Source organism: Tamandua tetradactyla, chromosome 10, assembly GCF_023851605.1.
Source record: "Tamandua tetradactyla isolate mTamTet1 chromosome 10, mTamTet1.pri, whole genome shotgun sequence".
NCBI lineage: Eukaryota > Metazoa > Chordata > Mammalia > Pilosa > Myrmecophagidae > Tamandua > Tamandua tetradactyla.
In genome coordinates, this window is record NC_135336.1 from 98,683,594 (window position 1) to 98,698,155 (window position 14,562).

Sequence of the window (14,562 nt, forward strand, 5' to 3'; positions counted from 1 at the left end):
AAGGTCATCTCAAGGCACCAACAGGCGATGCTTTCTCCTGAAGACCACCTACTGGAGAGCTTGGGTTCCTCGGTCAACTAGCAAGGCAGCATCTGCTGGGCCTTCTCTTCCAGGTTTTGTTGCTTTCAGCTTCTGGCCACTCTGTCTATGTCTTTCTTTTTGAGCTTCTGTCTGTGTCCTCCTCTCTCTTAGTTTCTGTCTTAGCTTCTGTGGGGTCTTGTTCTGTCTTGTATCCTCTCATAAAGAACTCCAGTAAGAGGATTATGACCTACCTTGAATGGGGTGGGTCACATCTCAATTGAAATAAGTTAATCAAAAGGCCCCACCCACAATAGGTCAGCACCCACAGGAATGGATTCAAAGAACATGATCTCTTCTGGGGACATATAGCGTCACCCCGTCACAGTCCCACTTCCCGTATGCTCTTGGGGTATGTTTGCAGGTCTGGGAAACAAGACGGCAGGCGGTAGCATCGGGGCATCTTTTTTGGCGAGACAGCCCTGGGTGGAGAAGAAGAGGGTAGGGTAAGGTCCGTGCTGGCCACACAACCAGATCACTCATGGCCGTCCCCGAGAGAAATGCTAGAACTTCTCTGATGGAAATCGCTATTTTAGCATGCTTAAAAGACCCAATTTCGCACCTAACAAAGCATGTTCTCTAATTGTAGCTCCTATTTTTGTGTGTTTTGATTTTTGGTTTTTTGGCTTTTTAAGGAGCAGTTTTAGGTTTACAGAAAAATTGTGCAGAAGAAACAGAGAGTTCCCACAAACTCGGTCCCCCCCCCACCCCACCCCGACACCTCCTCCCCACATCACCTTAATGAGTACAGGCTCATCTTCTCCAACATCCTTTATATCTTCAGACTCATTCCTTGGAGTCTTACAGACTTCTTGGCTTTATCCACTTAGCTGTGTGGTCTTGGGTAAGTGGCTTAACTTTTCTGTACCTCAGGGTCATCACTGTGAGAAAGGGGTAAAGACAGTATGTGGGACATTTAGCGTAATGCTGAGTTTAGAGTCTATATTCCCGAGTGCCTGGGCCTTTTCTGTGCTTACCTGGTTCCTTCCCCACCAGCCCACCTGAACACACCCCCTCTGAACATACATGAACAAACACTGGCTCCCTTTAAAGACACTGATGGGGCAGGCCACGGTGGCTCAGCAGGCAGGAATGCTTGCCTGTCATGCCAGAGGACCCGGGTTCAATTCCTGGTGCCTGCCCATGTGAAAAAAATAAAAAAACAAAACTGATGCCCAGGCCCCACCCAGGCCAAATCAGAATCTCAGGTGCAGCCTAGGCGGACAATTCTGCTGCCCATGGATAGATCTGTCACACTGATTTTCAGGAGGCAGTGGTGGCTCCGGTCACAGGTGGCAGGTCCAGACGTCCCTTAGCATCATCTAGCAGCTTGTTCTTTCCTGGCCCTTACCCCATTCCCTTCCAGGCCACTGCAATGCAGTTCCCACTCTAACCACCCAGGATCAGGCCAGACTTCACGGAATAAGGGCACAGTTCTCCACATGGCTGCCCTCAGTTCATCCATGGATTCTGGGGTTCCCGGGGTCCCCTCAGTGCTGACCCGGTGGCTACAAATTTGTAAGTTCACACCACCCCTCGGGTTTGGTATTTGCTAGAGCTACTCACAGAACCCGGTAAATACTATATTTAGGATTACAGTTCTATTAGGGCCAAAATGTTGCAAATCAGGACCACCCAAAGAAGAAATGGTTTTTTTTTTAATTGAGGCTTTTTATTGAGGTTTCTTTACTTAGGTGTGAGTGCTTGGTTCACTGGCTGTGTGATTGCACACCAGCTCCGGCCCCCCCACCCCAGAAGTCGGCTCAAAGCCCCAGCCCCTAATCAGGTAGAGTGTCCTACTAGCTGGCAGGCCCCACCCAGGGTCATCTCTGTCAGGAGGAATTTCCTATGATGGGAAATACCACGAATGTAGAGGTTTCCTCCCAGGAGCTGGGACGAGGCCAGAGCTCTTCTAGGGGTACATTTTCCTTACTATGCGTTCCCCCCTTTCTTTCCCCTTCCCTCCCCCACAGGCTGCCTTGGCATCTCCAGGGACCCAGCTCTGCCCCGCCCCACTGCGCTGGTTCTTTCACCTGGCACAGGTGCCGGTGCACAGCGAGGACACCTGCTGGTGGCCAGCGGCATCGCACCACAGTGGGAAGCCTCAAGCACCTGTGCTTATTGTCACTGATGCAGTTTTCCCCATCTAATTCAGGAGGGTGTCCGGACTTTCAGAGAAGCTCTTTTAAATGCTAATGTTTCAACCAACAGGCTCTCTATTGATTTAGATTCAGCTTCTGAGGCACAGCTCTGGACATGTCACTCCCCTACGCAGAAGCTTTTAATAACCACACTACCCACGGAATTGAGTTGTAAAATAGGAGACTTGAACAGTGATTCCATCTGTCTCCATTTGCCAAGCTGCTGTGACAGATACTGTACAATGGGTTGGCTTAGACAACTGCATGGTTTTAGGCCCATGGGTGTGGCAAGGCTGACTTTCTTCCGGAGTCGGCATTGCCCTGCCTGTGGTCCTTGGGGTTCATTGGCTGGTGTGTTTGCCTCGCGCCCCATGAAATGTCCTGTCTTTTCTGACTTCTGAGTTCTTTTTATAAGGCCTCCAGCAAGCCAATTAAAGGCCACCCTGGTTTAGTTGGCCGCTCCTAATTAAGACCTCCAGGGTCCTGTTCACAAATGAGTCCACGCCCTGACTCAATTCACCCAAACATTTTCAAAGATCTTATGTTACCAGGGGCTCTTGCCACTGGAACCTGGATTAAGATGAAAGAACATGTCTTTTCTGGGGGATAGGATTCAGTCTACTAGACCACACAACTTCTTTGCTTGCTAAGAGGGAGATAAGTGAGGATAAAGGTCTTTGGAGCGACTGCAGCCTAGGGTTTAGACTCAGGTGCCATCATCACTACCTCTGTGGCCTAAGAATGCTCCGTCATATCCCTGAGCCTCTTTTGCTTCCCCGCGGGTGGAGTCATCCAGCCCGACCTGCTCCATTGCCCAGTGTATATGTGGCCTGCACCCACTCAGCAGGATGTCTTTGTTATCATCCCTCCCGGCATGGTCTTCATCTTGGTCCCTGGTGGTTCAGAACTAGAGCTCAGGCCCTTGTCTCCAGCCCAGCCCACTGCAGGTGCCCCAGGGTGTGGGCAGATTCCCTTCTTGCTCTTACTTCCAGCTGCTACGATTGTTCAACATTCTAGCAAAGCTGCACACATGCAGATTTTCCATGGTTGGACTGTTGTGCTTCTCTCCCTCCATCTAGAGTGCGCTTTTCCCAGTCTCCTTGAAGATCCAGCTTCAAAGAGAAGCTGCTTCTTTCTGGAAACTTTACTGCTCCCCCCTTCCTTCCCCTTCCTATGAACTCTCAGGGTGCTTTGAGCTCTCCTTGATGGGGGATCCAGGCATGATAAGCCAAATAACACTAATGCATTATTAACCTCTTGAAGGCAGGGGCCACATTGTCTTCAGTGTTGTGACCCCCTGTATTAGTTAGGGTTCTCTAGAGAAACAGAATCAACAGGGAACACTTACAAATATAAAATTTATAAAAGTGTCTCACGTGACCGCAGGAATGCAGAGTCCAAAATCCACAGGGCAGGCTGCGAAGCCGACAACTCCGATGAATGGTCTGGATGAACTCCACAGGAGAGGCTCATCAGCCGAAGCAGGAATAGGGCCTGTCTCCTCTGAGTCCTCCTTAAAAGGTTTCCTGTGATTAGATTAAGCATCACTAATTGTAGAAGACACTCCCCTTTGGCTGATTACAAATGGAATCAGCTGTGGATGCAGCTGACGTGCTCATGACCTAATCCTATGAAATGTCCTCATTGCAACAGACAGGCCAGTGCTTGCCCAATCAGATAAACAGGTACCACAACTTGGCCAAGTTGACACCTGTCCCTAACCATGACAGTCCACCCCTTGTCAACTTGGCACCTATATATATATCACATTAAACCATACTTAATTTCCAAATGAAAACAAATAAGCACACATTTTTTTCCTTTTAATTGACAATACTCATATACTGGAAATTTTTTCCTGCATATACTGGAAACACATTAAATCTCTCCAGAATAGGGTGCAAATCCTTGGGCAACATTCATTCTTAAGCTTGATATCTTACAACTTAAATAGTATAACATAAATAAAATATCATTACAGTCCTCGTTTCTGTAACTGATCACGTGGTCGAAGTTCATATTTATCACTACCTTCTTCCACTACCCATTCCATGTTCCCTTTACCCTCAGCAAGCACTTCCCTGGCCGTGGTTCTTTGCCTGGTGGGATGACCCAAACCTTCATTCCTGAAGTTTCAGAGCCATTGGTAGTCCTGCCTGGATTGTGTTGTTGCAGTTTTCCATTGATTTTGATCACAGGGCATGGTAGTACTAAAAGATGCCCTAGGGGACCTCCTATATTCCAAGAAAACTCTTCTTTACCTCCATTATGTAATTGCAGTCCTACTTCCTTCTGATAGGGTCAGTTACCCCAGACAATAATGTCATCCCCTCCTTGGCTTGTTGATTCAGACGCATAAGTAGCCCAAAGTGACCAGGTGGCAATCTTAACTTCCAGTTCAGTGGAATCGTTGTTTCTCGTGGAGGAAGTACACCTATTTTGGAACTAAAATCTGTAGACCAGCAGAACTCAGGGTAGCAGGGACAGGAAGCAAAAATTTTCCTAGTGGATCACTAGGGGTAATAGTGAGTGGTACCACACCCATTTCCACCCCTTGGTTCCTGGACCCATGGATCCTGGCTATGGGAGAAACAGCACCATACAGCGGATGCTGATTCAGAGCATACACAGCTTCCTGGAGAACATTACCCCAACCTGTCAAGGTATTGCCGCCTAGTTGGCACCGTAATTGAGTTTTCAAAAGGCCATTCCACCGTTCTATCAATCCAGCTGCTTCTGGATGGTGGGGAACATGGTAAGACCAGAGAATTCCATGAGCATGTGCCCATTCCTGCACTTCATTTGCTGTGAAGTGTGTTCCTTGATCCGAAGCAGTGCTGCGTGGAATACCATGATGATGGATAAGGCATTCTGTAAGCCCATGGATGGTAGTTTTGGCAGAAGCATTGCGTGCAGGGAAAGCAAACCCATATCCAGAGTATGTGTCTATTCCAGTTAGAACAAATTGCTGCCCCTTCCATGAAGGGAGTGGTCCAATGTAATCAACCTGCCACCATGTAGGTGACTGGTCACCTCAGGGAATGGTGCCATATCGGGGACTGAGTGTGGGTCTCTGCTGCTGACAGATTTGGCACTCAGCAGTGGCTGTAGCCAGGTCAGCCTTGGTGAGTGGAAGTCCATGTTGCTGAGCCCATGCATAACCTCCATCCCTACCACCATGACCACTTTGTTCATGAGCCCATTGGGCAATGACAGGAGTTGTTGGGAAAGAGGCTGACTGGTATCCACAGAACGGGTCATTCTATCCACTTGATTATTAAAATCTTCCTCTGCTGAAGTCACCCTCTGGTGTGCATTCACACGGGACACAAATATCTTCATGTTTTTAGCCCACTCAGAAAGCTCTATCCACATACTTCTTCCCAAGACCTCTTTGTCACCAATTTTCCAATTATGGTCTTTCCAAATCCCTGACCATCCAGCCAAACCATTAGCAACAGCCCATGAGTCGGTATACAAACGCACCTCTGGCCAGTTTTCCTTTCAAGCAAAATGAACAACCAGGTGCACTGCTCGAAGTTCTGCCCACTGGAAGGATTTCCTCTCACCACTGTCCTTCAAAGACACCCCAGATAGGGGTTGTAATGCTGCAGCTGTCCACTTTTGGGTGGTACCTGCATATCGTGCTGAACCATCTGTAAACCAGGCCAGAGTTTTCTCTTCCTCAGTCAGTTCACTGTAAGGAACTCCCCAAGAGGCCATAGCCTGCCAAGGTAACGTGGCAGGAGTAGAAACCGTGGGCATTTGTGCCACTTCTTCATGTAACTTACTTGTGCCTTCAGGACCTGCTCTGGCTCTATCTCGTATATACCATTTCCATTTTACAATAGAGTGCTGCTGTGCATGCCCAACTTTATGGCTTGGTGGGTCAGACAACACCCAACTCATGATAGGCAACTCAGGTCTCATGGTAACTTGGTGGCCCATGGTTAAGAGTTCAGTCTCTACTAAGGCCCAGTAGCAGGCCAAAAGCTGTTTCTCAAAAGGAGAGTAGTTATCTGCAGCAGATGGTAAGGCTTTGCTCCAAAATCCTAAGGGTCTGCGTTGTGATTCTCCTATAGGGGCCTGCCAAAGGCTCCGGACAGCATTTCTATTTGCCACTGACACTTCTAGCACCATTGGATCTGCTGGATCTTACTGCCCAAGTGGCAGAACAGCTTGTACAGCAGCCTGAACCTGTCACAGAGCCTCCTCTTGTTCAGGTCCCCACTCAAAATTAGCAGCTTTTCTGGTCACTCAGTAAATGGGCCAGAGTAGCACACCCAAATGAGGAATATGTTGTCGCCAAAATCCAAAAAGACCAACTAGGCATTGTGCCTCTTATTTGGTTGTGGGAGGGGCCAGATGCAGCAACTTATCCTTCACCTTAGAAGGGATATTTCGACATGCCCCATACCACTGGACACCTAGAAATTTTACTGAGGTGGAAGGCCCCTATATTTTTGTTGGTTTTATCTCCCATCCTCTGACACACAAATACCTTACCAGTAAATCTAGAGTAGTTGCTACTCCTTGCTCACTAGGTCCAATCAACATGATATCATCAATATAATGGACCAGTGTGATGTCTTGTGGGAGGCAGAAATGATCAAGGTCTCTGCGAACAAGATTATGACATAGGGCTGGAGAGTTGATAACCCCTGAGGTAGGACGGTGAAAGTATATTGCTGACCTTGCCAGCTGAAAGCAAACTGTTTCTGGTGGTCCTTACTAATAGCTATTGAGAAAAAAGCATTTGCCAGATCAATAGCTGCATACCAGGTACCAGGAGATGTATTGATTTGCTCAAGCAATGATACCACATCTGGAAAAGCAGCTGCAATTGGAGTTACCACCTGGTTGAGTTTACAGTAATCCACTGTCATTCTCCAAGACCCATCTGTTTTCTGCACATGCCAAATAGGAAAGTTGAACAGGAATGTGGTGGGAATCACCACGCCTGCATCTTTCAAGTCCTTAAGAGTGGCAGTAATCTCTGCGATCCCTCCAGGAATACAGTATTGCTTCTGATTTACTATTTTTCTTGGTAGGGGCAGTTCTAGTGGCTTCCACTTGGCCTTTCCCACCATAATAGCCCTCACTGCACGAGTTAGCCAATGTGGGGATTCTGCCAGTTGCTCAGTATGTCTATGCCAATTATACGTTCCGGAACTGGGGAAATAACTACAGGATGGGTCCGGGGGCCCACTGGACCCACTGTGAGATGGACCTGAGCTAAAACTCCATTGATCACCTGGCCTCCATAAGCCCCCACTCTGACTGGTGGTCCAGAGTGACGTGTTGGGTCCCCTGGAATTAATGTCACTTCTGAACCAGTGTCTAATAATCCCCGAAATATCTGATCATTTCCTTTTCCCCAGTGCACAGTTACCCTGGTAAAAGGCTGTCAGTCTTCTTGGGGAAGACTTGGAGGAAGATTAACAGCATAAATTTGTGGCAGTGTAACAGGTTTCTCTCCCAAAGGGACCTGGCCTCCCCTTCATTCAAGGGGTTTTGGGTCTGTAAACTGTTTCAAGTCTGGAAATTGATTAAGGGGCAGTGACTCTGTGTTTTTGTAATTCAGGTTAGACTTCTGTTCACTTGACCTAGAACTCTTTTGTTTATACAGCTCCAACAGGATTTAGTAGACTGCCCTTCTATTGTATTTCTAGGTACCCCATGATTTACTAGCCAATGCCACAAATCTCTGCGTGTCATATAATTTTGATGCCTCCTTTGAGTTTGCTGTCTATTATAATACCCACGTCTACCCTGTCTTTGGTGATTAAGTGCTGCCACCTGACTTCTGCCAACTCGGGATCCTGTCATCCCCATGGTGTTTAAGGACTCCAGCTCAGTGACAGCAGTTCCTACAGTAATATCTGACCTACAGAGAAGTGCAACCGCAGAGCTCTTTAGGGATGATGGTGCTAGTCTCACAAATTTATTTCTCACTGTTCTGGTAAAAGGTGCATCCTCTGGACATTCCTGGGGTGTAAGAACAGGCCTTGCATGATAAATCCACTCTAACATTCCAATCTCTCTAAGCCTCTGGATCCCCTCATCCACATTATACCAGGGCAGTTTTGGCATTTCAACCTCAGGTAATGTTGGCCACCTTTTGATCCATGTTTCAACCAACCACCCAAACAAGCTGTTAACACCTTTTCTAACCACTCGAGCTATAACATTGAATGCAGAATCTCTGCTTACTGGGCCCATATCAATAAATTCAGCCTGATCCAGCCTTATATTCCTCCCACCATTATCCCACACTCTTAAAATCCATTGCCACACATATTCCCCTGATTTCTGTCTATATAAATTGGAAAACTCACACAGTTCTTTTGGAGTATAACGTACCTCCTCATGTGTGATTCTTTGTACCTCACCTTTAGGGGCCTGTTGGGACTTTAGTCTAGTTATAGGTCTGGAAGAAATGAGGGGTGGTGGAAGTGGGTCATGAAAAGAATTAGAAATATCTTCCAAGCCATTTGCTTCAGGGCTTTCATTTGCAGTTTCATCTGGTGAAACAGGATTAATCACTCTAGGGCTAATCCGTTCAGGAGGAGGTTGGGTGGCCAACTCCTCAAGGCAGGCTGGAGGTGGGGCGGCTATTCCTCAGGGCAGACTATTACAAGGTTATCTAGAGAAGACTCAGAATGACCTAGGGTTTCAACCTCACCCCCAACATCATTATCAATCCATATGTCACCATCCCATTTTTCAGGGTCCCACTCCTTTCCAATCAATGCCCTCACTTTAATGGCAGACACCATGCAAGACTGAGATTTCAGTTTACGTTGTGAAGTTGCTACTCTAACAATAAGATTCTGAGTCTGATTTTCAGAGATCTCAAGTCTACGGCTACAGGAAATAAGATTTTCCTTCAGGATAATCATAGAAACGTCTACATCTTTCAGACGGCACTTAAGCTTCTCGTTTGAAGCCTTAAGCCCATTCCTTTCACCCCTTAATGTATCCAGTGTATCTAATAACAACCAACCAACATCTCTATAACTCTTATTTCTGCAAAACTCTGTAAAGGTGTCAAAAACATTATCCCCCACAGTCTGGCTTCGTACAAGCAAAGCATTAGGAGAATTGAATGATGATATTTTGACTCTCTCCTTTGCCAACTCACTCCATGGATTGGGAGTGTCATTCTGATTACAGGAATCAGAGTCCTTAGTGTCTCTGAGTCCAGTCTGAGTAGAAAACCATTTATAAAAACAGATTTTTAAGATTCTGTTTCTTAAGAACCACTCTTGGTGCCAAGATGTATTAGTTAGGGTTCTCTAGAGAAACAGAATCAACAGGGAACACTTGCAAATATAAAATTTATAGAAATGTCTCATGTGACTGCAGGAACACAGAGTCCAAAATCCACAGGGCAGACTGTGAAGCCGACAACTCCGATGGATGGTCTGGATGAACTCCACAGGAGAGGCTCACCAGCCAAAGCAGGAATGGGACCTCTCTCCTCTGAGTCCTCCTTGAAAGGCTTCCCATGATTAAATTAAGCATCACTCATTGTAGAAGACAATCCCCTTTGGCTGATTACAAGTGGAATCAGCTGTGGATGCAGCTGATGTGATCATGATCTAATCCTATGAAATGTCCTCATTGTAACAGACAGGCCAGCACTTGCCCAATCAGATAAACAGGCACCACAACTTGGCCAAGTTGACACATGTCCCCAACCATGACACCCCCAAAGTCTCAACAATGAGTAAATTACACAAAACGTGCTTTTAGGAAGGGCTGTAGGACTTATGCCAGAAATCCCATGTTTGTTTAACATCGAAAAGTCAATTAATGTAATACACCATCTCAATAGCAGAAAGGACAAAAGTCACGTGATTGTTTCAATAGATACAGAAAAAGCATTTGACAAAATCCCAACATCCATTGCTGGTAAAAGCTTTCAGCAACCTCAGAACAGGAGGGAACTTGTTCAACCTCACAAAAATTACCTACAAAAAACCCCACAACCAACATCCCACTTAATCGTGAAAGGCTGGATGCTTTCTGTTTGAGATCCAGAACAAGACAAAGATGCCCATCCTAATCGTTTCTGTTCCACATTGTACTGAAGGTCTTGGAAGGGCAGTCAGGCATGAAAATGAAACAATAGGCACCTGGGCTGGAAATGAAGAAGTAAAACAACTGTTTCCTCACAGGTGAAGTGATGTCATCTGGGAAGAGATAGGAAACCTTAAATAATCCACTAAAAGACTATTAGCACTAATAAACAATTTAATAAGGTTGCAGGATATAAGATCATTATACAAAAACCATTTGTACTTCTATTTACTTTCAGTGAGCAATCCAAAAATTAAATTTAAAAAAAAATTCCATTTCTAATAGCATCAGAAGTAATAAAATATTTAGGAATAACTCTAGCAGAAGAAGCGCAAAGTCTGTACTCTAAACTACAAAATATTGTTGAAAGAAGTTAAGAGGAAATAAGTAGAAAGATATCCTATGTTCATGGATCAGAGGACTTAATACTGTCAAGATGACAATACTGTCCAAAGTCACCTATGGATTCACTGAAGTCTCTGTCAGAGTCCCAGCTGGCTTCTTTGTAGAAATTGACAAGCAGATTCTAAAATTCATATGGAATTTCAGGGACCCAGAATAGCCAAACAATCTTGAAAAAGAAGAACAAACTTGGAGACTCACATGTCCCAATTTCAAGACTTACTACAAAACAATAGTAATCAAGAGAGTGAGGTACTGGCATAAGGATTAACATATAGATCAATGGACTGGACTTGACAGTTCAGAAATAAATTCTTATATTTTTGGATGATTGATTTTGACGAGGATGCCAAGACCACTCAATGGGGGAAAGAACAGTCTTTTCAACAGATGGTGCTAGAACAACTATATATCAACAATTAAAAGAAGTAATTTGCACCCCTACCACACACCATATGCAAAAATTAGCTCAAAATGAATCAAATACCTAAATGTAAGAGCTAGAACTGTTGAACTGTTAGAAGAAGTCATAAATGTGAACTTTATGACCTTGTATTAGGCAGTGGTTTCTTGGCTATGACATCAAAAGCACAAGCAATGAAAGAAAAAATAGATAAATTGGACACCATCAAAATAAAAAACTTTTGTGCCTCAAAGGAAAGCACCAAGTCAAAAAACCACCCACAGGAAGGGAGAAGATATTTGTAAATCATTTATCTGATAATGGACTTATATTCAGAAGCTATAAAGAACTATTAAAACTCGATAATAAAAAGAAAAATAACCTAATTTAAAAATAGGCAAAGAATTGGAACAAAAATTTCTCCAAAGAACATATATAATGGCCAATAAATACATGAAAAGTTGTTTAAAACCACTAGTGATGAGGGAAATGCAAGAAAAGAATGAGATACCACTTCACACCCACAAAGATGGCTATAATAAAAAAAGCAAATAATAACGGGTAGACAAGGAGGTTGAGCAACAGGAACACTCATATAATGCTAGAGGGAATGTAAAATGGTACAGCCCCTTTGGAAAACAGTCTGGCAGATCCTAATGTTAAACACAGAATTATTATATGACCCAACCATTCCACTTCTGGTATATACCCAAGAGAAATGAAAACATAAGTCCACACAAAAACTTTTACATGAATGTTCATGGCAGCTTTATTCATAACAGTCAAAAAGTGAAAACAGGTCAAATGTCCATCAACTAATGAACTGATAAATAAACTATGGTATATTTTGTGGAACAGCAGAACCTTATTGAGCCTTAAAAAGGAATAATTCATGCTACAATGTGGATAAAACTTGAAAACGTTATACTAAGTGAAGGAAGCTGTATTCGTTAGGGTTCTCTAGAGAAACAAAATCAACAGGAAATATTCATAAATATAAAGTTTATACAAGTGTCTCACATAACTGTGGGAACGTAGAGTCCACAATCCATAGGGCAGGCTGTGAAGCTGATGATTCTGATGGAGGGTCTGGACGAACCCAGAGGCTCCAGGAGAGGCTCGCCAGCCAAAGCAGAAAGAGAGCCTGTCTCTTCTGAATCCTCCTTAAAAGGTTTCCAGTGATTAAACATTACTCAAATTGCAGGAGACACTCCCCTTGGTGACTACAAATGGAATCAGCTGTGGATGCAGCCAGCATGATCATGATTTAATTCTATGAAATGTCCTCATAGCAACAGACAGGCCAGCACTTGCCCAACCAGACAAACAGGTGCCACCACCTGGCCAAGTTGACACATGAGCCTGACTATGACAGAAGCCAAACATAAAAGGCTACATATTGTATGAGTCCATTTATATGAAATGTCCAGAGTAGGCAAGTCCATACAGATGGAAAGCTGATAGTGATTGCTATCTGTAATAGAGGGTATGGGGGGGTGGGGAGGGGCTGGCCAGTGACTGCCAGTCTGTATACGGCTTCTTCATTGAATGATGAAAATCTTCACAATTTATAGTGGTAATTGTTGTGCAACTCTGTGAATATACTAAAAAAAAAAACAGTGTACACTTAAAAAATATGAGCTTTATGACATGATTTATACCTCAATAAAGCTGTTACAAAGAAAACAAGATGAGGCATGCGAGGGTAGTTCAATGGTAGAATTCTCACCTGCCATGCGGGAATCCTGGGTTCAATTCCCAGTCCATGCACTCCCCCAAAAAACAACAAACAAGCAAAAAAAAAAACCCTAACAAGCAAAATTCAACAAATCGTGCTGCAATAACGGGATACTCACCTGGAAAAATAATGAAATGTGACCCTGCCATAAAGCATACACACACGAAGGAAAAAGAAGAAGAAGAAGAGATGTGTAACTAGAATTCTGAAGTTCAGAATGTTTGTCATTTTACTTAAATGTTTGGTTAATGTGCTCCATTATCTGTGAAAGAATTGAAGTTAGAGGAATAAAGACTGCTTAATATGAATGCATATTTACTGAGTGAGGGACTCCAGGAGTACTCTGGAAAAACTATAGTAATTACCCCAAGATAAATGAAAACCAAATATTAGAAATTTGCTGTCCAATATAGCAGCCACCAGCCAAAATAAGCTGTTTACATATAGATTAATTAAAATTAAATAGAATTAAAAACTGTTCATCAGTTACACTAGCCACATCTCAAGTACTCAATAGTCAAATCTGAGACAGTGGCTGCTGTTTTGGACAACACAAATATAGAACATGCTGATCACTGCAAAAGTTTCCATTGGATAGATCTGCATTAGCATTTTGGTTCAAATGTTATTATAAAACACATTGAGAGGAAATCGAGAGCCCAGTCAATATAGGCTGGAGTAAATCCCATTCTAGAAAGTGATTTGTATATACGACTTTGCTCACAGTTGACATAGATTCACTGTTGATTATCAGAGTAAATAAATAAATATCTCTTCTTTCCTCTACACAGATCAATCATTCTGATAATAAGAAGAACAGATACAATGGCTGGCCTGCGGAGATACAGATAGAGGGCTGCATACCACGAGAACTGAGCTAGAGTTGCACTTCCTTAATAAATACGTTTTGTATGGAAAAAAATGTTATGTGAAACAATCCAATCTTATCAGTTTCAGTCCTAAAGTCAATTGTATCCTGGGTTTATCTTATACTCACCAATATTTGCCAGTTGTATAAAATCTTGGTGCTTTTATGCCAGTACACATATGTATTTGCATATACAAATATATATTTATCTACTGATATGTATTGATGAGCAGGAAAACTGAAAGGAGTGGGAGTTGGTTTAAAGCATGAAGTGATTTACCCTGGAAAGGAGAGAGTTGGGGAAAGCAACCAGGTGTGGGTTTTTTTTTAATAATCATTAAAAAAAAATTGACCCCTTTGTAGTCTGGACAGTTCTGCAGAGAGAAATACTTTATTCCCTTATTACTAAACACCTCCTAGTTTCAGACAGTCACCCATGGAAGAACAAGTAAGAGTAGAGAGGACTTAGCAGAACCTCCTTGGTCGTTCAAGCTGAGCTCTTGGGTTCTTCCTGCAGCCCCATGAATTTATTCATTAATTCCACAAAGCTGGTGTCTCCTACCTTCTGGCACCAGGGGTACGGTGGTGAACAAGACACAATCCCTGCCTTCATGCCTGGACATCACTCCAGTGACTGGCCTTTGGATAATGGGGTGGAGAGGGAGGAGGGACAGGCTGAGCAGGGTTGGCTCTGAGGATGGCGACACACATCTCATACTTTTTGGGAGGCACATTCTTAGATCCTGCTGTCCAAGAAACCCCACACTCAGTGAGATGTGTAAGACCACATGCCTGATTAAGGGTTAAGAAAATAAATCATTGGGAAAAAGAATAACTGCTAAGCATC

The 14,562-nt window shown here is 43.9% G+C and overlaps 1 protein-coding gene across 2 annotated transcripts in view; it reads left to right on the forward strand.

Moving 5' to 3' along the window:
- FAM3B (FAM3 metabolism regulating signaling molecule B) overlaps positions 1–14,082 on the forward strand; it is a 60,444-nt gene extending 46,362 nt beyond the window's left edge. For both annotated transcript variants that reach the window (XM_077118952.1, XM_077118953.1), the window contains exon 8: positions 13,639–14,082. In XM_077118952.1, coding sequence (XP_076975067.1) covers positions 13,639–13,728 — 90 coding nt within the window. In that variant the 3' untranslated portion in view covers positions 13,729–14,082. The remainder of the gene's footprint in view (positions 1–13,638) is intronic.
- The last annotated feature ends 480 nt before the right edge of the window (positions 14,083–14,562 follow it).